This window comes from Paramisgurnus dabryanus, chromosome 5 (assembly GCF_030506205.2).
Source record: "Paramisgurnus dabryanus chromosome 5, PD_genome_1.1, whole genome shotgun sequence".
Taxonomy (NCBI): Eukaryota; Metazoa; Chordata; class Actinopteri; order Cypriniformes; family Cobitidae; genus Paramisgurnus; species Paramisgurnus dabryanus.
Genome location: NC_133341.1, coordinates 13,332,637 through 13,354,045, shown reverse-complemented (window position 1 = coordinate 13,354,045; position 21,409 = coordinate 13,332,637). Strand labels below are relative to the sequence as shown.

Here is a 21,409-nt window from a genome sequence, read left to right as displayed (position 1 = left end):
AACTGAATATAATTTTAATGAAATTTTTTTGTGTTCCCCCATGTTTTAGCTCTGGGTTCCCAACTGAGAAAATGAAATAAAACAAACACCACTGTAAACCTATGTGTTCCTGTGGACCTTGTGCTGTCCTTCTACTCAAACCAGTAAAACCCTTGACCACAGAGGAAAGAGAGATGGTAGAGAATATGAAGAAAGTGTTTTAGGAGAGATCTTGGAAAGGGGGTTTGATCCTTTTCACTATTACTAATAAACAAGAAAAGCAGAACAAAATGTTTATCCAGAACGAGAACCTTCAGAGTCTGATGGGGAAATGTGGAAATAGGTTTCATTTCTACAACATCAGTCAAACAGAAAATAGTGTTAAGGTTGAAAGCTGCTGAAGATGACAGAGATGATGGATGCATTGATGGCAGGGAGCTCACAGAATCTGATCGGGATTTTAAAGGGTAATTTCTGAAGATCTATCCAGTAAGGCCTGATTTTTCTGATGTTAATGCATATACAAACATAATAAAACATCAATGTTGGCCCCTGAGTATCTGTCCACTCTTTTAACTTTATACACTCCAGCACGACACTTGCGCTCCTTTTAAGTTGATTTACTGGAGTTCCACATAAATGTTTGTGATCTGTTAGGGACACGGCTTTCTCTTCTCTTGCTCCCAGACTCTGGAATGCACTCCCCTCTCATATCAGAGATGCACAAAACTTAAATATTTTTAAATCCAAACTAAAAAGAGTGTGTTAGATTTTTCTTGGTTTTAATTATTTTATATACAGGGTATGGTCATTAAAATGTTTGGTGTATATCACATTTTTTTATGTGATTTTTCTTTTCATTTATTGTGTAAACTGCCTTAAAGGGACACTTCACCCATTTGCATTAAGCTTTGTATAGTTAGAACCCCAGTCATGTTTTTGAATGGTCATGCATCATTTTCTCAGTTGTCACTGCATCAGTGTTGCACTTCCTTCTTTCAATGATGTAAAAATCATCAATCATTCCAATATCTTTGTTAAGGGAGTGAGACTACAAACACCCCTTTTCTTGGTCAAATAGGCACCAAATTTTAAATGTCTGTTACATTTTGACTACAAATATGACACACTTTCAATAAAGATTAATGTTTCTGTGAAATGCTCCTTTAAGAAGCTGCTTTAAAGGCGCTATATACAACTGAAGTTTATTATTATTATTATCATCAGTGGCATTACAAGGTCTTGTGTTCACTGTTTGTTCATTTTACAAAAATAAAATCAAAGATTGCAAAAATATTTGTTCACAGTTCTTGGCTTATCAAATAGTTAAATGAAATTGTAAGATAATGAATATTGCACTCATTGAAATTGTTAATATTACACATTTGTTTATAAGTTTAGGTTGAATGAATTTTCTGTAAAATTAGTTAGTCTTTCAAGAAAACACTTTGGGGCGGTTTCCCAGACAGGGATTAGACTAGTCCTAGACTATAACACTTTTAAAAGCTGTCCAAACTGAAAACAACTTGCACTTCCATATCTTAAAATACATCAGTGCCCTTTGTTTTGCCCCAAAATGCACACAGGTAATGTTTTTTGTAAGGCATGTTTGTTAAAACTAGTTATATTTCCTAATTAAACCAAGGCCTAGTCCTGGCTTAAGCTAATCCCTGTCTGGGAAACCGCCCCTTTATTTCAATAGTCCACTTTAGACATTATCCTGACTAGGGGGCGGTTTCCCTGACAGGGTTTATCCTAGTCCCAGATTAAAATGCATGTTTAAGCTGCCTTCATTTAAAAATACTTTGCTTTGACATATCTTATACCTGCAATGCTGTTTTTGTAAGGTTTGCTTGTAAAAACTACTTAAATGTCCTAATTTATCTTTAATCTAAACCCTGTCTGGGATACTATCACAGCAAAATTACTACACAGCTGGTTTTTATATGAGGAGGCTACTACCAGACCTGGATTCGAAACAATATTGAAAGCCTCCTGTCCTAAAATACTATTTGTGATGATTAATGATGTTTCTTTAGATTGTGATTCAATCTTTCTCTTGAACTGGTTCTTTTAGGCAAACAATTCAAAACAGTACTCCAAACCGGCCGGAATCATTTTAAACATTGGTGTTTAAAACATTTTAAGATATCAAAAGTTCAAAAATTCTCTCCACTACTGCAGAAGTAATGTTTCCTATGCTCCCACGGAGGCTCTGTTTTCCCACCGATGCTCTAAAACAACCAAAGGTCCACTTAAAAAATGATTGGGTATTTTAATTTGATAAGACAAGCATTGTAATTCAAAGAATGTTAATATTTTGTTGTTACTGATAGCACACGTACATCTCGGAGATGTCTGCATGCATTTACATCTGCAAGATGTTGTTTTTTATTGTTTGCTCCTCTGCAATACGTCTCAGAGACGTTTCCTAAAAGATGTCTTGAAGAAGATTGAAGAAGTCTTCAATGTCTGATTTTGACGTCAGGCCAACGTTGGATTTTGACGTCAATACCCAATTTTGAGCAAATGTCAAGGTGAATTAAGATATCTGCAGAAACCCTTTAGGTTGTAAGCTAATATTTCATAATAAATGCCCACAAATGTCCACAGACTTATACTGTATAAAACACTTGATCACTGATCAAGGACTGAAGACTTTTTATATTTATCCCTATTGTAAGGCTTCCTCAGGCACTCGTGCAATCTAAGCAACAATGTACATCAGAGCAAAAGAGAGAAAAGTCAGACAGGAAAGGGCAAAAAAACTTGTTTCTGTGTTCATTTTTAGATCATCAGGTGATTTGCCACCCCCTGCTTTGCCATGTTTCCCTGTGTGAGATTGTTCCTTCACATGCCTTGGTGGGTCCCAGTAAGTTGGTTTTTAAATTGGTAATGTACTTGTTATTTTAGTGTTAGGTTCCAAACTTGAATTTAATACAAAACCCGTATAATTGGATTTCAGGAAGGCCATATACACTATTAAAAAAATGGTGCTAAATAATACTAAAAACTCGTATCCATAGAGGAACCGCTATAGAGCAGTATAGCACCTCTGTAGAAATGGTTCAACAGGTGATGTTTAGCACTAAAAATGGTTCCACTATGAATATGAGCCATTGAACCATTTTGTTCAAGTGTATGCCAGGAAGAATGAGTTAAACATACACCTGAGTGGATACAAAAGCTACTCAGATTGGTATTCAGAGAGCAGGCCTGGATTGGCCATAGGGAGAACTGGGAGGATTCCCGGTGGGCCGGTCTGGTGTTGTCATGCCACCGGGTTGAAGGTTGCTATCCCTATGCTGCCTGCACTCACAGCAGCCCCAGTCGTGTATTTGCGGGTGAGAGATGTCCCCGCTGCTTTATGCCCAAGTTGATTGTGTCCCGAGTCCTGACCACTTAACATCTAAAACGCATGAAAAAAGCAGGATGCACCACTTTCTTCTGCTTTTCAAAGCACTACCTGTGAAAACGAGTTTTGTTTCAGACGCGTCTATATTTGAGTGCACTTGCACTTGAGCGCATCCTGGTACAAACAGGCTCTAAAAGGAAAATTTATCTACTAATTGTGTTTTTTTATCCAAGTCATATATTTAACAATGACTCGTATATGAATCTTCATTATTCATTGTTTATTGCAAGAGGAACCAAAAATATATTTAATGCAAAACTCATCAGTTTATTAGAAAAAAGTAAGTTTAAAAGTAAGTTCCATATGAGGATTTTTTATTAAAAAATTAAGATAAGGATTTTTTCCATTGGTTTCCAATGCTAACTTGATAATTCTAGATAAATAGACCCACCATTTTATAGAAGTGGAAATACAGGGGAAAACACAAACATGTTTGTTCCCTTTCAGTAGTATTTGAATAAGTTTACTTGAAAAAAATTTAAATGTCTTATGGTAGGGCTGCACGATTATGGCAAAAATCATAATGGTTTAGGCTACTGTATTTGCACTAAATTGGAAATAATATAATGGAAAAATACAATGAAATTGCAAGGCTGCAGAGACCAGTCCACTACTGCAGACTTATACTACTGACGATTTAATGATATTTTGTAATATAGTCAGTTGTGAACTAAAGTGGGCCTGTCTAAGGCATGAAACTCCAGGGCTGAAAATGAGTCTCACTCCGGCCCTGTCAAAGAGGTTGGAAGAGGTTACAAAATATTTGAAAACATTTCTGGACTCATGTAATTTCCATTGTTTCACAATCACTTTTCTTTTTAGTACACTCTTTGATCATTTTGGAGGCTTTTGATGATGAAGGTACATTCGTACAACTCAACATAAATTAAATATTGTGTTGTTTGTTTTACTTCTTTGCCATTTCATATTAAAGGGATGCAGACTTTTGCACTTAACTGTAAATATTTTCATTTATCTCTAAAATGCATTAGCGCTCCTCGCCCCCCATATATCAGTATCCCACACCCTCTTTATTATAACCCATAGTATTTCTCAGAAATCGTTGGCCTTGTTCAGGAGGAAGTGTGTAAGGAGGGCATGTGCTTGACTGTCTGATGATGTAAAGCACAATACACAAAACTAAAGAAGCCAGCAGACCTCTCATTTCCTGACTTCCTCTTAAATTTCCTGTCTTGAGAAACTACAAGTCCGCTGTTATTCTTGTGAAGTCCTATTTAGAGCTATTCGCTGTTACAGTCATCATGGAAAGTTAGCATTCTTAACGTCAGCACAGCAGTGAGATTTATAGGGGAATGTGAGAATATTATTGGGGTCATATGATGGGCACCCTCCTTTATAGTCGTCAATGAACCCTCAAAATCTCCAATGGGCTCAATAGTTAACACAGCATTGATAGGCCTGCTGATGATCATGGAGAAACAGGTATAGATGCTGTAGAACAATGGTACCCAAACTCGGTCCTGGATGTCCAATCCTTATTAAACCCACCTTAAGCAACTAATTAAAGTCTTACTAAGCATACCAGAAACTTCCATGCAGGTGTGCTAAGGCTAAACTCTACCGAGTAATTACTGGGTTTTTGTTTAAAAATCAGGACATTATAAACAAGGTAATATTAAAAAAAGAGTATTATCTTTGAAGTGTCACAATAAACAATACTGTGCAATGGAAAAGTAGCACTTAACTTTCATTATTAGCTGCTTACAGTTTATACACATTAAGAAGAAAATTTGGGGAATCCCACGGCCCACTTACACGGCTGCAGTAGCTACAATGTTTTCATGACTGAGGAGAATGATAATTAAAAATAATAATTAAAAATAATGATCCCATAGGTCGTGTTGCAAACCTGAAAACCTTAAAACTGAAGCATAAGATCACATTATATTCTCTGAACGCAATGCACACAGTCAGATCTCATTCAAACATACACCAGAATATTAGAGTATGAGGCAATCGGTCACGAGAGCCAATAGGGTTTCACATTTCAAGCTCGCACACCATTTTAAGTGCTCTTTAGGACCATGTTTTCTATGAAGTTCAGGAGTATGTTCATGTAATCCAACCAATCAGCGGAAAGAGGTTTCTCTATAGCCATTCCTCACCTCTGCTTTATCTGTGCTTAGTAAATGCTTTCTGTGTGGGTCATTTAGGGAAATACAGTAGTCATCAAAAAAACCTATGGAATAACTCATATGTAACTACAGGTCTTATAAGATGTACAGAAAATAAGTAGGTCTTTATCATGTCAGCTCACACAACATGTTTAAGATGTTGTTGTGGAATTTGTGTGTGGGGGGGTCCCGACTGACCTGTATCTGCCCACAAACAGCAAGGATAAAAATTTGTTTTGTGCATGTACATGTTTTGTGAGGTTTATATCTGAGTATTAGCAATATTTTAAGTAAGTCAAGTAAAAAAACATTTTGTTCTTCAATTAAGGGCTGGTATGACTGGTATATTTTTACTAATGATGTCATTTAGGAATGGAAATTAAAGGGAATTCCCATGACAATGCATAAAAGCATGGTTTACTTTCATTCAGTCTGTATCTGCTCTTGAGATCAAACATGAACCGCTCCATCATATTGTTGTCCTTGGTGCTTGTGATCTGCATAGCTTTTAGTGAGGGTAAGTTCATTTGGCATACGTTTTTATGTTATATATTCATTATTGTCGTTATTGTCAGCTTGTTATGAAAATACAGTATTATCATTATTTTTTTTTAATTCCCAAGTTTACAAGTTAATAATAACTTGCCTTCAGAATTGTTTTAGGCCGTATGTAATATTTATTCTGTATTACGATTATTTTCTGTGTCTGTTTATTTAGCCTATGTCATGCTTCTTGCATTGCTTTACTATTCTTTGCTGCTTTAGCATAGCCAAAGGCTATGTTATTTTACTCTTGTAGATCTTAATAAATTACCAGTTCAGTTTGTTTTAATCTTTGCTTTCAGGCCAAAGGATGTTCCTAAGCAAGCGATGTATGTGCTCTAAGACATATGACAAAATAAAGCCTGAAAATATCAAGGAGTGGAAAGTGCACAAAGCAAGCGCATTCTGCAGCACAACTGAGATCATGTAATGTGATTTATATTAAGAATATGTGCGTGTGTGCGCGTGTGTGTGGCCGTTTCTCAATTAACTAAAGTCTATATACTTTTCATACAGTGTGACTTTGAAGAAACCTCAACTGAAACTCTGCCTGAATCCTAAATCACCAGTGGGACAACAATTACAATCTGTACGACCTGTTTCAAGAAACTGAAACCCAGGACAGATGTGCACCAAAAAGGCTGTCCTCAAGATTACTTATAAGGGCACAAGATAAGCTTAAGGAATTCTTAAATAATGCAAGTGATAAATATCATTTAAAAATATATATATTATTGTTATTTATTATTATGAGTATACGTAGATCCAGCCAGGGCTTACATTTTAGGCAAATAATGATTATTAAAATAATACTGTAGATACAAAGAAAGAAAGCATTTAACTTGCCAATTTTCACTTTCTGTTCTTGTCATTGCCTAATTTAAGATATCTAAGGTGGTTACACAACCTCAAACCAGACTTTAGCCCATGAGTTGTTCTCTTGTTGGATTATGCCCCCTGCTGGACATACAACAAGTCTAAAGGATTTTTAATCATATTGGTTACAGTTAATTAAAAGGGAGTGTAGAAGCTAAATGGACGTTATATTTTGTTGATACGATGTAAAGTTGACCTTAAATCAGAACTAGTATGCAGATATACGACACATGATTTTATTCAAAGTTGTTTTATAGGGTTTTGCGATGTGAACTTATTTAAATTGTATAATAAAATATTTTCAAGGACGTTTTCACAGCTCGAATTATAACAGTAGATGGCACTGAAAAGCAGGGATGGTTCTATGATTTTATCTTTACCTTCAGCCCTCAGTGAGGATGTGAAAGTGAGATTGTTATTTACTTTAGCATGTATACTGTAGCCCAATTCAAAACCTGCACTGGTTCTCTGTACATGAATAAAACAAGTCCTGCATGAAAGTTAAAATTTTGGAATTATATTTTAGAATGCACTCAAAACAATATTACGCTGGGTTAACATACTTGCATCATTTTCCACCCCCCTTTTAAGTAAGTTTTACATAGAATTTTAAGCAATTTTATCTAAAAATCCTTAATCTGGATCAACCCAGTCTCACCCCATGGCGTCAATATTTGACGACACTTGACCATGCGTCAATATGTTGACGCGGAGGGTATACCTTTCGCGTCACTTTTTGACGAACTGGGGACTTCAATACTATCAGGTACGCGAAATTCTCTTTCCTATTTTCTTACCATTTTCTACCATTTTCGCGTCTGTTTAGGGTTAGATTTACATAATGACATCCCTACCCAAACCTATCCCTAACCCCAATGTCAGTTGACAACTGTTTAATTTCGCGTACCTAATAGTATTGAAGTCCCCAGTTCGTCAAAAAGTGACGCGAAAGGTATACCCTCCGCGTCAACATATTGACGCATGGTCAAGTGTCGTCAAATATTGACGCCATGGGTGTGAGATAGTGATGAGCGAGTCACCCGAAACTCGGATCATTTAACCCGATCCCTAAAATGACTCGAGAACCATGAGTCCTTAAGGGCGATTTATACTCGTGCGTAGGTCCTACGGCGTAGCAGCGACGGCGTAGGTTCCGCGTCGGTTTTCATTTATACTTGTGCGTCGCCGTCCGCGTCGACGTGCAAAGACACGCGAAACCGCTGGTTGGCAGTAATCACGCGTGTAACCACAGTAGCAGCAGAAGTCGTCACAGAAGAAGAAGCTAAGCAAGTTAACCCACAAACGAAGAAAAAATAGCAACTTGTTGTGTATAATTTGAGAAGACCAGCAATGATGTAAGTAAATAAACAGCGACTTATGTTGCAGTTTTAGTTAAATCACTCCTCGACTTGGCTCATCTTTGTTTTCACCGTCTCAACCGGAAATACCTATGACGCAGTTTTTTTTACCTGACGGGAGGGGTTCTGGTGGACCAATCACAGAGCTTGCGGTCCGCGTAGGTCCGACGCGCTGTTAGGAATTTTGTGAGGTGCGCGTCAGGCTACGCAGAGCTACGCACAGGCTACGGATAGCCTACGCCGTAGCTACGGCGTAGCACCTACGCACGACTATAAATCGCCCTTTAGTGACCATTAACCCGAGTCAGTTGAGTCCTCTCAGATTTTGCATTAAAAATGAGAAATTGTATCAAACACAAAGCTCTTCAAATGTTTACAACAGAATTACAACAAATAACTCTACATAAGCTGCCATAGGTTCTATAACTTGCAACAACGAGTTAATTTACATCACCAAATGTCGACTGGGGGTACCGAGTGAACCAAAAGCTGCTATTCCGGATCATTATTTCTTGCAGCTCCGAGTCCGAGTACAAAGGGATGCGTGCGCGCGACAATGAGTTGGTCGGCGGCTCGGGGATTCACACAGAGAGTGACTCAACTCATGGAGCTTGAATCCTGGGCTAGGAGAAACAAGCCTTGCTCGTGTTGTTAACCCACTGACTCATGTAGGCTAATCTGTTGAAATATTTGACTGGCACAATGTTTTGGGTAAAAGCTGCAAATGTTTAACATTTTTAAATACGAGGACTGCTGCAGCAGTGCTGCTGGAAAGATCCGCCACCGACGGACAACGTACACGGCTCCTCTTGTTGACTGAGTCACTCAGAGTGACGTGAGTGGTTCACTCACAGGACCCGTGCAGGAGCGGGCGAGCGGCTCTGTCTGGGACTCACTCACAAGATTAACCGAAGCCTATCGTGGATCTTTTAAGTCAATCTGAAACAGGACACGTTCCTCTCACGTCCAAGTCAACCAAGCCTGACATCTTCTAAATGTGGTGTTGACATATTTGTCGTTATGAAATGAAACTAAACACACCAAACTTTTACAATTATGTTATTGATAATGTTACCACGGGCATGCATGTTTTTTACGAGTTCCTCAGGTCACATAAGCCCTTTTTTGTGAGCAGAGGAGTCATAAACTCGTAGCTGCACGCGTGATCCGAGTTGCTTGGTTGGCATTAGTATGACTTAGCGATTGGAATTGGGAGATTTTGACCAAGTGACTCAAGTGACTCGAGTGACTCGCACAACCCGGATCATATTAGTGAGTGACTCAGAATAACCCGAATCCTTAAAAAGATCCGGGTTGACCATCACTAAGTGTGAGACTGTGTTGCAATCTGGATTGCTTAAATGTATTGTTGGGTTTGACTCAATATTTGAAGTTATTTTACAAATGTATTTGTACCATTAAAATGTTGTTTATTAATAAAATTAAGCTCATTTAGATGAATAATTTTAAGTTCTTGAAACTTTAATTACCATGGCACAGATCATTTACATCTAATTGATTATACATTAAATAAGTAAAAGAAATGACAGACAACAAATTAATTTTAAACATTTTGACCCTAACAGTTTACAGATTTAATAAAAACGTTAAAAAACATTAGTAAACGGTGTTAATATTCTAATCATTGTGGTGGTGATGTTGTGTGTGGGTGTGCGTGTGTGTGTGTGCGCGCTTGTCTGATTCTGTGTGCACGCACCTGTGTAAGCATTAGAGCCCACCACTTTTATCTTTGATCTGTGGTTGTTTTTATACAAAAGTATAAATCAGCAACCAACAGTAGACCACAAGGACACACACACACACACACACACACACACACACACAAAAAACATCAAGAGAAAACATCTGGATTGCCTCAGTCAGCAAATGAAGAGTTTAGTTGCAAAACGAGATAACTCCGTTTTTTTTTTTTCATTTTTCAGAAATCTCATTTTTTGGTTGGCATTCCAATTAACATCAATTCAACTGCAGTTGGTTTGTTTTGATTTAAACCTTCATAACTTAAAAAATACAGCTAAGTAGCACCATAAAACAAAATAATAACATGATAACATAATAATAAACATGTTTTGACAAAAATGTTAAAAACGGAGATATCTTGTTTTGCAACTAAACTCTTCAATTATATACATAATAATTATTGAGAGTAAGCATAATAACTGACAATATTCACAGTTGTGTTGTAAATCAGTAATATCACCATTGCAGTACATAAAACTAGTACGAATTTAAAAATAAATAAAAGGAGATGATTACAGAGTATATAATTTTTGAACTTTCAAAAGTCTTTAAAGCAACACTATGTAGTTTCCATGTAAAAATGACTTACAGCTCCCCCATGTGGTTGAAAAGAGCAACAGTGCCTGGTATCAGACACTCTTCTGCAGGCAGGGGGAGGGGTGGGGCTGTGTTTCCTACCCTCCACCGCCACTTTCAGAGTGTGCTTGTAGCAGCTAGGAGGCTGCTCAGGTTGCAGCAACAGTACAATTTGTCCAGTTAAAAGTTGTTCTATCACTGAAATAATTTTAGAGACATTATTTAGAGGTAAAAAAACTACATAGTGTTGCTTTAAGAGAGGTCCCCAAGTGGCTTCAAATCTTTTTAGTGAAGGAAGCTCACCAAAACGTAGCTGTTCCATTTGAATGATATGAAGCATCTCATTTAACCATCTCTGAAAACAAGGAGCTTGGGAAGTTTTCCAATTAAGGAGTATGATCTTTTTTGCTCCTATTAAGCCTACCATTAGCGCGTGCTGATGAGTACGAGGGATAGTATCCATAACATCAGAATAGCCCAAAATAGCCAGATTGTGGTCGGGCTGAATGTTAATTCCATTGAAAACAATTCAATTCAACAAAAATTTTAACAAAAAAAAAAAGGATTTTTTTGCATTTCCCATTCTTTTTCAATCTTCAAAATCTTCAGAACGCCCGAATCAAGCCAAGTTTTTTTTATATGAATATTGACAGATAATGTAGAAAAGTCACAAAATCTTATTCAACTGAGATGAAGGGAACATTTTTTTTTTAACCAAAGAAAATTGGCTGGGGGGTCATTTTGTTTTACTATTGGTTTACTCATACACTTTCTAATAGTTAAACATTTGGCATGATAACAAATCATTTTAATGTATATCAACAGTGAGGCATGATAACATTGCTAGATAACTATTAATATATCCATCATCACAATGAAAATAGTTGTGAAGACAAAGGAGAAACAAGTTCTAGCTTTCAAAATGGCAATACTTTCTTGGCAAATCAGACATACATCAGTGTCCTTTTTACTCTCATTTTTCATTAATTTATGTCAAGACAGTAGCGAGCTGACTTGATTTTGTTTGTACTACACCTAATTGGTCATTTTGGACAAAAAATCCTAACGCAAATGCAGTGATATATTAAATAAATATAAACATTTTGTGTACATGAGTGTGTACTTGTTTGAATGTCTGTAAAAGCCAAACATCCTCACCATTATAGAGAATTTGATTACGTCTGATTTGGTAAAAAAATATAAGGTGTTAACCACCACTGCTTTCTGCCGAGAAGCAATCTCTTCTACTGAAAAATTGTAAAATGTAACATCAGCATTTTAAGTGTCATCTAAAAGTGTACGTTTAGATTTTTTGTTGCTTGCATTAATAATTTATATACTCCAGGCTGAGGTAAACTCCTATGGCAATGTCTAGAAATAATTACAAATAAACACTACATTAAAAAAGATCAAATTTGTAGTATTTTGAATTTATATATCTCTTTAAAATCCAAATATATTGTATGGATATGTGCTTTGCATATAATTATATTTTATTTTTAATATGATGATGGAGCATAGGATAGCTAACAGTAAAAATTTGAGATACTTTTATTTGAGGTTGGCCTATCCTGGTGAGTGTCCTAACCAAGGTGTGAGTCATAGCGCCTTTACGTAGAAAGCGAAGCCCTGCGTGGTCAGAATCCACTGAGCTCACCCACACTTCTTAAATACCAACATGAGCCTATGAAGCCTGTAGCGTCTATTCGTGATCGGAAAGTGGAAAGAAATGCTTCATTGTTCAAAGACAACATACATTACGCCACCCACGCATTGTCTTCTAATGAACGCATCATTAAAACCACATGCTTGCTGCTTTGGATATTATGGATAATAATGTTTCTGATCAAGAATTACCAATATTGTTTATCATTGCAAAGAACTGAGCAAAAACTGCTGCAATCATTGTGTGTGTGATAAATATCATCTTACTCATTAGTTTATCATTAGTCACTGTAAATATTAGTGCAAAAAATAAAAAAATCCAGACATGCAGACTCATAGTGGGTTTTACAACACTGTAAAAAAATATTTGTTGGTTCAACTTAAAAAAGTAAGTTACCTTGTTGAATTAAAATTTGGAGTTGTTGAATTGTAAAACTAATATTTTTGTGTCAACTAATATTTTTAAAGGGAAACTCCAGCCAAAGTTACCCCATGATTACCCACCCTCAAGCAATCCGAGATACATATGTCTATCATCTTTTAGACAAGCACATTATTTAAGTTATTTTAGTAAATGTCCTCCTTGCTTTTCCAAGCTTTATAATTGGAGTAAACAGGAATCAGGAAACAACTTCTGACTTTAAACCCCCCAAAAAGTGCATTCATCCTTCACAGAGGTAATCCACACGGCTCCAGTGGGTTAGTAAAGGTCTTCTGAGGTTAATCGATGCAACTTTGTAAAGTATCCATATTTTAAAACGTATAAACTGTAATATAGCTTCCGGTAACGGCACCATCTTGGACTCACTTATTCACATGAGAGTTTTAGCGTGGACGTGGGTATGTTGGTACGGAAGAGGATTAGGGCCACTGGTGAAAAAAATATTTGAATTCTGACTTTATTCTCAAAATTCTGACTTTAATCTCAGAATTATGACTTTAATATCAGAATTATTACTTTAATATCAGAATTCTGACTTTAATTTCAGAATTCTAACTTTAATCTCAGAATTCTAACTTTAATCTCAGAATTCCGACTTTAATCTCAGAATTTTGACTTAAAACTTCCGTATGTTGTCACTATATTTGGCACCCGGCACCCGCCATTTTAAAGTGATGTCTAAAACCTGAGTGAACAACTTCATTCCCTACATTCGTTCACTACTTTTTTTGCCCACAATGCGCTCTGACTTTGATGATACATTCAATGTACACTTGAAAGTTGAAAGGTGACACGGGCCGCAGAGTTTGAGACTGTTGGCATAAACAAACTACTTAAGATAACTTAGTTATTTAAAAAAAAAGATACTAAAACTAAACAAGCATCAAAATAAGCCTAAAAACTCGAAACTAGATATTGTTTAGTTATTTTTCTAACAAATATACAAATACTTCTGGGTGCGATGGGGTGGCCTTAAGTCATAAACATTGGCGTTGAGAGAGTTAAATATTTTGTAAATAAGAGTGAACCTTTCCAAAGCAGAAGAAATGAAACAGAAACATGAAAATGGAGCTGGCACCAACTTACTTTCAAAATACTTTCTGTCAGCAAAATAAGCCCAAAATAGGGTGTTTGAAAGAATCGTGACCCACTTCACTTTCAAGTTTCAGTTCATTTACATTGCACAATGTTGCATTGTTTTCAAAGCAAAAAATAAACTACAGAAATAAAAAAAATATTAAATATAGAATAGAATAGAATAGAATAAAATAGAATAGAATAGAATAGAATAGAATAGAATAGAATAGAATAGAATAGACCACAGGGGTGCCGAATGCTTTATTCTGACTGGTTAAGAAATGTTCCACAGGTATACATTATTTCTCGATAAACACACACCTAACCTGACAAATGTCTTAAAATAACCACCAGAGCGATGTCTTTCCGATGTCTGTGGTAATTGTGGTATAAGGGGAAATAATTCACTCTGGTCCTTTGAATTATTTGAAATTATTTGAAAATAATGCACACCCAAGTTGGTAATGTGGCGCTACACGAAGCAGTGTGTCAGTTATTCCTTATGTAGAATAGAATAGAATTTTGTTTTCAACACTATGCTCTGAAATGCCTCTGCAATCTTCTGATTCCTTTATAAAAACTGACAGTATAGGATCCTGTGCCACCACTTTTCGTTGCACAGTGGTGTACAGGTTGTGTTTTTGAACAGCATACTATCTTCCTGAGAAATATATATATATATATATATATATATATATATATATATATATATATATATATATATATATAGACCGTTTCAGCAGTAACAACATAAACAAGCGCTGTCGCGGTCCGCACGTAACTTCCGGTAAACTCCGCTAAGAATAAATAACAACAAAGTTCTTTAAACGTAGTTTATTTATATAACAAGCAAAAAAACAACACATAGATTACATAGGAAACCAAAACATTTGTTATTTTCGTCGAGGCATTTGTTTTATAGATCAGTTTAGCAACTAGTTAGAGCATTAAAAAAACGAAACCGGAAGTAAGGTTCGGATCCAGACGTGTATCACGTGCGTCCGATGAAACCGTCTATAAATTTAAGAGTTTAATATTTTTAACAATTTATTAAAAAAATTATTTAAAAAACTATGCTTATTGTTAGCTATTAAGATAAAATGTTGAATGCTATTTAATTAAAAAAGTCGATTTGGACAAAAGCATCTGCTGAATTAATAAATAAATAACAACGGATCATGATTACAAACAAGACAGACACTGATAAGAAAAAGACAATCAAAAATGTTTGCATATAGCCTAGCAGAGACCCAATATCCAGTAAAGAAATTTTGGTGCAGTGCTCCGAATATTTATTTTGTGCGGGAATCCCTGATCAGATTATAGACACAAGACGGTGCCTCCGTTTACGGTAAGAAAAGCCTTGCTTAGAGCTTTGCTGACCCTAAATAGACTCCTCAGCTCTAAAGAGGCATTTTCTGTTCCTTTATTTTGCAATTTCTGTCTGTCCATCAAGGCAATGGTGTTTAACATCAATCTATTTTGGTAAGCAAGTTTCAGCAAAAATGTTAGGCGTTAACTACTCAATACCCTAAAATCCCCATGTGGTGGACAGTGCTGGAAATTGGGCACTGATTCTAAATGAGCTTATGGCTATATTTGCAACTCTCTTATACATTCATAAAGTGGAGAGACATTCTCATCATTATCAGTAACTATTAGTTTCTGATTGAAAAGTCTATGACATAATGCATGTTGGTTTTGAACATGCAACCCCTCTTAAATTAGAATAATATTTGTGAATTCTATGCTACAAACTACAATTCCAGTATTGATATATTTTTGTTAACTGTAAATTACTGTTAACACAATTAAACCATACTGACATATCTTTAGGCAAATGACGCCCATAGTGAAAGTTGACTTTAAACAGATCGAACACTGTAAAAAAAAATGCAGCATTTTTGTCAAATCAAAATATATTTTTATGTTACTCTAACTTAAAAAATTAAGTTAAACAGTTTCAACTTGTTTTTATAAGTTATGTCAACTTGTCACATGTAAAAACTTAAAATATACTAGTCAACATTTAAAGTGGATCAAAAACTTTCATCAAAGTTGTCCTAAGACAAGTACGGGTATTGGGTTTTAGAAAGGTTTTGATCCCCTTCAAATGTTGACTAGTGTAGTAGGTTGAATTGACTTGCAAAACCGAGTTGTTTTAGCTTCATGCTGCATTGTTATTAATTAAGGTTAAAATGCTATTAGGAGAATAAGATGTTTCACTAATGTCAGAATGGGGCAAGGTGTTGTGTGTCATAAAAGTTTTTCTTTTACACTTGATTATTTTTAAAGGATCAAAAATCATTGTCCACCAAACCGGTTTTATATTTTACACAGATTACCATTTTATCAAAAGTTATATAGGCTGTTAATGTGCTACCCAGTCTCACAAGGTTTTGTGATATAGTCGCGTAAATTGTTGATTCTTTTTTCATGATATTATCACGAATTTCTGCTTTTTCGTAATTGTATAATGAATTCCTGTTTTCGTGTGATTATCACATATTGGTTACTCAACTGCTTTTTCCTATTTTCAAACCATTGTTGCTTCGGTTTAGGGTTAGATTTGGTCCTTGCATTAGAATGTCACTTTATGTAGGCTATTGGTTTACACTATTTTTTTCTGATTTAGTTTTTATACGTCGCCTGGCATTAGGGTTAGAGTTGGGTTTGGGTAGGGATGTCATTTTATGTAAATCTAACCCTAAACCGAAGCGACAATAAGAAAATAGGACAAAACAGTTGAGTAACCAGTACGGTATAATCACACGAAAACAGGAATTCGTTATACGATCACGAAAAAAAAACGCAGAAATTACGTGACTATATAACGAAATCTCGTAATGGCATGTTACATTGTGAAAACTTAACCCATAGTTGACACAAAATGTGAGTGTATGTTCATCTTATCTTATTTCTGGATAATAATAGTGCAAATGTTATATAACCAATAGCTTTTGTAGTTTATGTTCTTACCTTCACTGAAATAAAAGTATGATAGTGGTGTACTTCCTACCAAAGTTTAAAAAAACTGGCAGATTTATATAATTAAAAAAAACTACATCTAAAACTAGTTAAACAAGTCTTATAGAGAGTTTATAGACACTTTGGTGTTGAATTGTATTTAATTATTAGATATTTGTTTAAGGCTACTCAACTTTTTGACATATTTGTATAAATAGCCAATGTATTCTTTACCTATGTATTCTAGTACAGTATAGCTGAAAGAGAACTCAAACACTACAGACACAAATTTAGTCATTTCAGACACGTCTTGTCTATGGTTATGAAAAAACATCACCTTTTTGTATCACCGATGGGCCACAAAACATGAAACTGAAAGTTATTTTTCAAATCCCTTCAAGAGAATGAAAACCTATTGCAATGTAAAAAAGTGAAAGTTCTTGTTAACAGAGAAGACTCACATCATTGTGATACACTGTAAATAATAAACACTTTTCTTTATACATTTTTACTTTTTAAGTTTATTGATGAAATTATGATTTTTCCATATTGGTATTTTAGTTATTAATTCATATTAAATCTTCTAAAAAATAACGTGTGATTTAGAAATAAAATAAAACAATACTGTAACAAATGAAAGTTTGTCTTTCCATCTCTTTTGAAAAAAAAATCAAATTTTTTCCTTCTGACAGCAAAATTCCAAGTCATATGCAAATGTTTTTTCACCCACTTGATTTATAACTTCCCCTTCTGAGCATCAATATAAACTGGTCAAAAGGAGTCTCTCATCCTAAACCTGCTCCACTCCAGATCTCACCATCAACATGCTTCTGCACACAAATTTACTGCTGGCAGCTATTGCACTCTGCTGCATCACAACCCTACTTGGTAAGAAACTATTAATGCTCTTTTACTTTTTCAAATTATTATCTTAAAATTCACATTATTACTAGCATCTTAATATTAATAGTTTAGTGGGGATTTATCACTGACATTGTGCCTTGTTGTGATAAATCTTGTTTGGCTACATTTTGTGTGTAAATAAAATCAAAAAAATAAATCTGGAACTATTTTGTAATACAAATATTAACTCATGAACCTAATTTAGTAAAAAAACGTATTATCAAACTGAACATATTTTGTATGAATTACTTAGCTTGTTTGTTGTTTCTTGGTATTTAAAAATAATAAATAATAAAAAATACACTTCTCCTTTCAGCATTCCCAATGGATGGTTTTGATACCAACAACAAGTGTCGCTGTCTAACCACCACTACATCCATAGTCCCACCTCGGCTTTTCCAAAGAATTGAAATTCTGCCTCAAGGTGCACACTGTCGCAAAACCGAGATTGTGTAAGTCGTTCAGTTTGCTCATGTACATCTGTGCACGCCACATATATGCTTAAAATCCGACATGAGGGAAATGTGCAAGGGGGTGCATGACAAACCACAAAGCTCTCGAAATTCATTTCACTATTTGCTCTTAAGCCCACACAGCCCAAGCTGCGAACAAATAAATGTCACTTATAAGGCAACAGATAACAGATAAGCTTGTATGTGGGTCATACAGAAATTACTTGCATTTAGCAGTGATGTCTTATCGTTATTCATGGCTTTCTCCTAAATTTCTTAGGATTACCAAAAAGGACAAAAGTACAGTCTGTGTGAATCCTGAAGCAAAATGGATCAACCACGTCTTGTCCAAAGTAATGAGGAGGTAATGTGGAGTCCATTTATTATTTCTGTTCTAACAAATCTAAACTTTAAACATTTTTTAATCGAAAATATGACCTCTTTTGCATTGTTGTGTAACTTTTCCATTTTTTGTTTTTTTCCATCAGCAAAAGAAATGCAAAGGAAAATTCTGAACCCACTGTGGCATAAATGAACAGACCACAACAAAGATATTTTTCATATTTTCCCTTTGAAATGTCAAACATACTGAATGTTGATCATGTGAAAATGATTTTGAAATAAAAAACAACTTATTCCAAAAAGGACATCTTTATTGCCTTTAAAGTGGAAACACAGAAACAAGCCTTTGCATTGACTGGGCCACATAGCACCAAGTTGTAAAATTATTAAGATAAAGATGAGTTAGTTTTACACATTATCAATATGGCTTTATAGACCAAACATGATTTACAAAACATGTATCGTCAGTGCAGGAGAAACAGCATGAGAAGACAATTGTTAAACCCACATGTTAAGAACAAACACTCTTTTGGGCTTTTCTATTCATAGTGTTTAATTGTATGTAAAACCACACACAATGCTTTACAATCAAATCAGCATTCACATAAAAGGGAATACTTTTTTCTGATAAAATGCTTTTGCAAGACACACATCCCTGATTATGACAGTTTTTATATGAATTATGTGATTGGTTTTATATTAAAATCAATGTTATCCAACGACAGCAACTTATACCAGTAAACCATATTCTCCCTAATGCAGTTGTCTCAAACTGAGGGGACGTTTTTATAAAATACACTTTATTTATCATACTTAAACCATAGAAAAATAAGGCTACTAACCAAAAGCACAACTTTATAAAATTTAACATGTTTTGTATTATTAAAATTCTAAGTTTTAAATTTGTTTTATGACATAAATTTTCTTTGGGGGGCATGAAGGGACGCACCAAAGGGGGCCGCATGCCAACAAGTTTGAGAACCACTTCTCTAATGTATGCTAACTGAACATAATAATAATTCAATGATTTTACAATTCATTTTTCTTAAAGAGCAACTATGGTGCAATTCACGATTTTACATTTCCTGTGGGTGTATTAGTACGTTAACGATATGCGTCATCGTTTCTTATACCTAGGGCTGGGTATCGATTCAGATTTTCCAGATCGATTCAATTTCGATTCACAAGCTACCACATCGATTCGATTTCGATTCTCGATTAAATTTTCGATTCTGGTTCTCGGGCCGGTTTTTATACTCTATTCAACTCTATGAATATAGATTTAATACAAATACTAAATAAAAAAACAGTGAACAGCAGGTTACAAGTCGGTAATTAATAAAATCGACGAAGCACCTGAAACCGCCATTTTAAGCACTGTATGAATGAATGACATGCTTGCCTCTTGCTCCTTGGTAACATTGCGCTAGGCAAAAAAGAGGGTGACATCTAGTGAAGAAGACTAGTAATTCGATTAACGTTAAATGTTTGCAGAAATAAATATGAAAGGAAAAAAATCGATTCTGCTCTTTGAGAATCGATTCTGAATCGACCACGTAAAAAAAAACGATTAATCGAAAAATCTTTTTGCCCAGCCCTACTTATACCCCATAAGAAACGATGACGCGAGTTATTATCTCCAATGTAAATCCCTTTTCTTGGACTACAACAAACACATGAATTGTATGCAACAGTTTACTTCCTGGGATTGGTGATGTAGACAAGAGCGACATTTTCATAATTCCTCCCGCTTCGGACTCACAACCTTTAAGTTAACTCCTGTTAGCATTGCATTGTGAACGAATCTTTCAAACATGGTAAGGAGCGTTACATTTCCGGCTGATGTCAGAGGTATTCAGGCCAATCACAAAGTACAGATTAGCTGGCCAATCAGGGACACGGAGCTTTTCAAATCTGTGCGTTTCAGGAAGAGAGTAAAATCTGGAGCTACAAAAATGTACGATATGTGGAAAATAATGTGTTTTTAAACAAAAACCACGCAAACACATTGTGTTCGACTAAATACACAAAATAACGTTGTTTTTTAGCAATGAAATAGGTGCTCTTTAACTGCTTCACAGCAACTTTAGTAGGTTTCACTCTCAGAAAAAAAGGTACAAGAAGGTAAAAAAGTTGTCACTGGGGTGGTATCTTTAGAAAAAGTACATTTTGTACCTAAAATGTGCATATTAGCGCCTCAAAGTTCCACAGAGGTACATACTGGTACCTCAAAGGTACATACAGTATCTGTACCAAAATGGTAGCTATTAGGACCTTTTTAAAAGGTAGGCTACTGTTCTAGTGACACCTTTTTTCCCTTTATTCATCATGTCTTTCTAGTGAAAAGATAATGAATGGATAGAGGAGTTGAAAGAGTGCAGGGATGCTGGTGCTGGCTCACACTGTGTATCTTGCTAGGCAGTACTGCTGTATAAAAGATGTTTCAGACGAGGCAGTTTTCTCACATGGAATGCTCAAGACCTAATTCAATGTATATAATGATTTTTTTTGTTGAACCAATAGAATGATGTGTTGTTGAGCTTATACTGTAGTTTAGGGGTTTCCAACCTTTTTGTGAGCAAGGGCTACCACAATAGATCAAACAACTGGAGGGCTACTTTTTGATATAGTCTACTCAAAAGAGTAGACTTTATTTTATTTTCCTTTTTGATATGTTTTATCATTGTTTAAAATGTTACCATGTATAAAGAAGGCCAAGCTAATATAAAATTATGTAATACATTATTGAGGCTTTTAATAGAACGTGCTTTGGCAGGAAACTCACAGACTATATCCGGGCAACCATGGTGCCATGTTGGAGACCACTGCTGTAGATCATATAAATTGGAGTAGCTATAGACCCCTTCACAGTTCACGTCACATGCGGTTCCCAATGCGCATGTCGGGGTCAGAAAAGT

The 21,409-nt window shown here is 35.4% G+C and overlaps 2 protein-coding genes across 3 annotated transcripts in view; one reads left to right on the top strand and one right to left on the bottom strand.

Moving 5' to 3' along the window:
- The window catches only part of znhit1 (zinc finger, HIT-type containing 1), a 299,763-nt gene that overhangs the window by 268,144 nt on the left and 10,210 nt on the right, over positions 1 to 21,409 (bottom strand). The gene's annotated exons all lie outside the window — the stretch shown is intronic.
- cxcl13 (chemokine (C-X-C motif) ligand 13) lies at positions 17,527 to 19,278 on the top strand. The gene is made up of 4 exons (XM_065266855.2): positions 17,527 to 17,682; positions 18,014 to 18,149; positions 18,430 to 18,513; positions 18,638 to 19,278. The coding sequence occupies exons 1-4, from the start codon at positions 17,619 to 17,621 to the stop codon at positions 18,678 to 18,680; spliced, it is 327 nt and encodes a 108-aa protein (XP_065122927.2). The 5' UTR covers positions 17,527 to 17,618; the 3' UTR covers positions 18,681 to 19,278.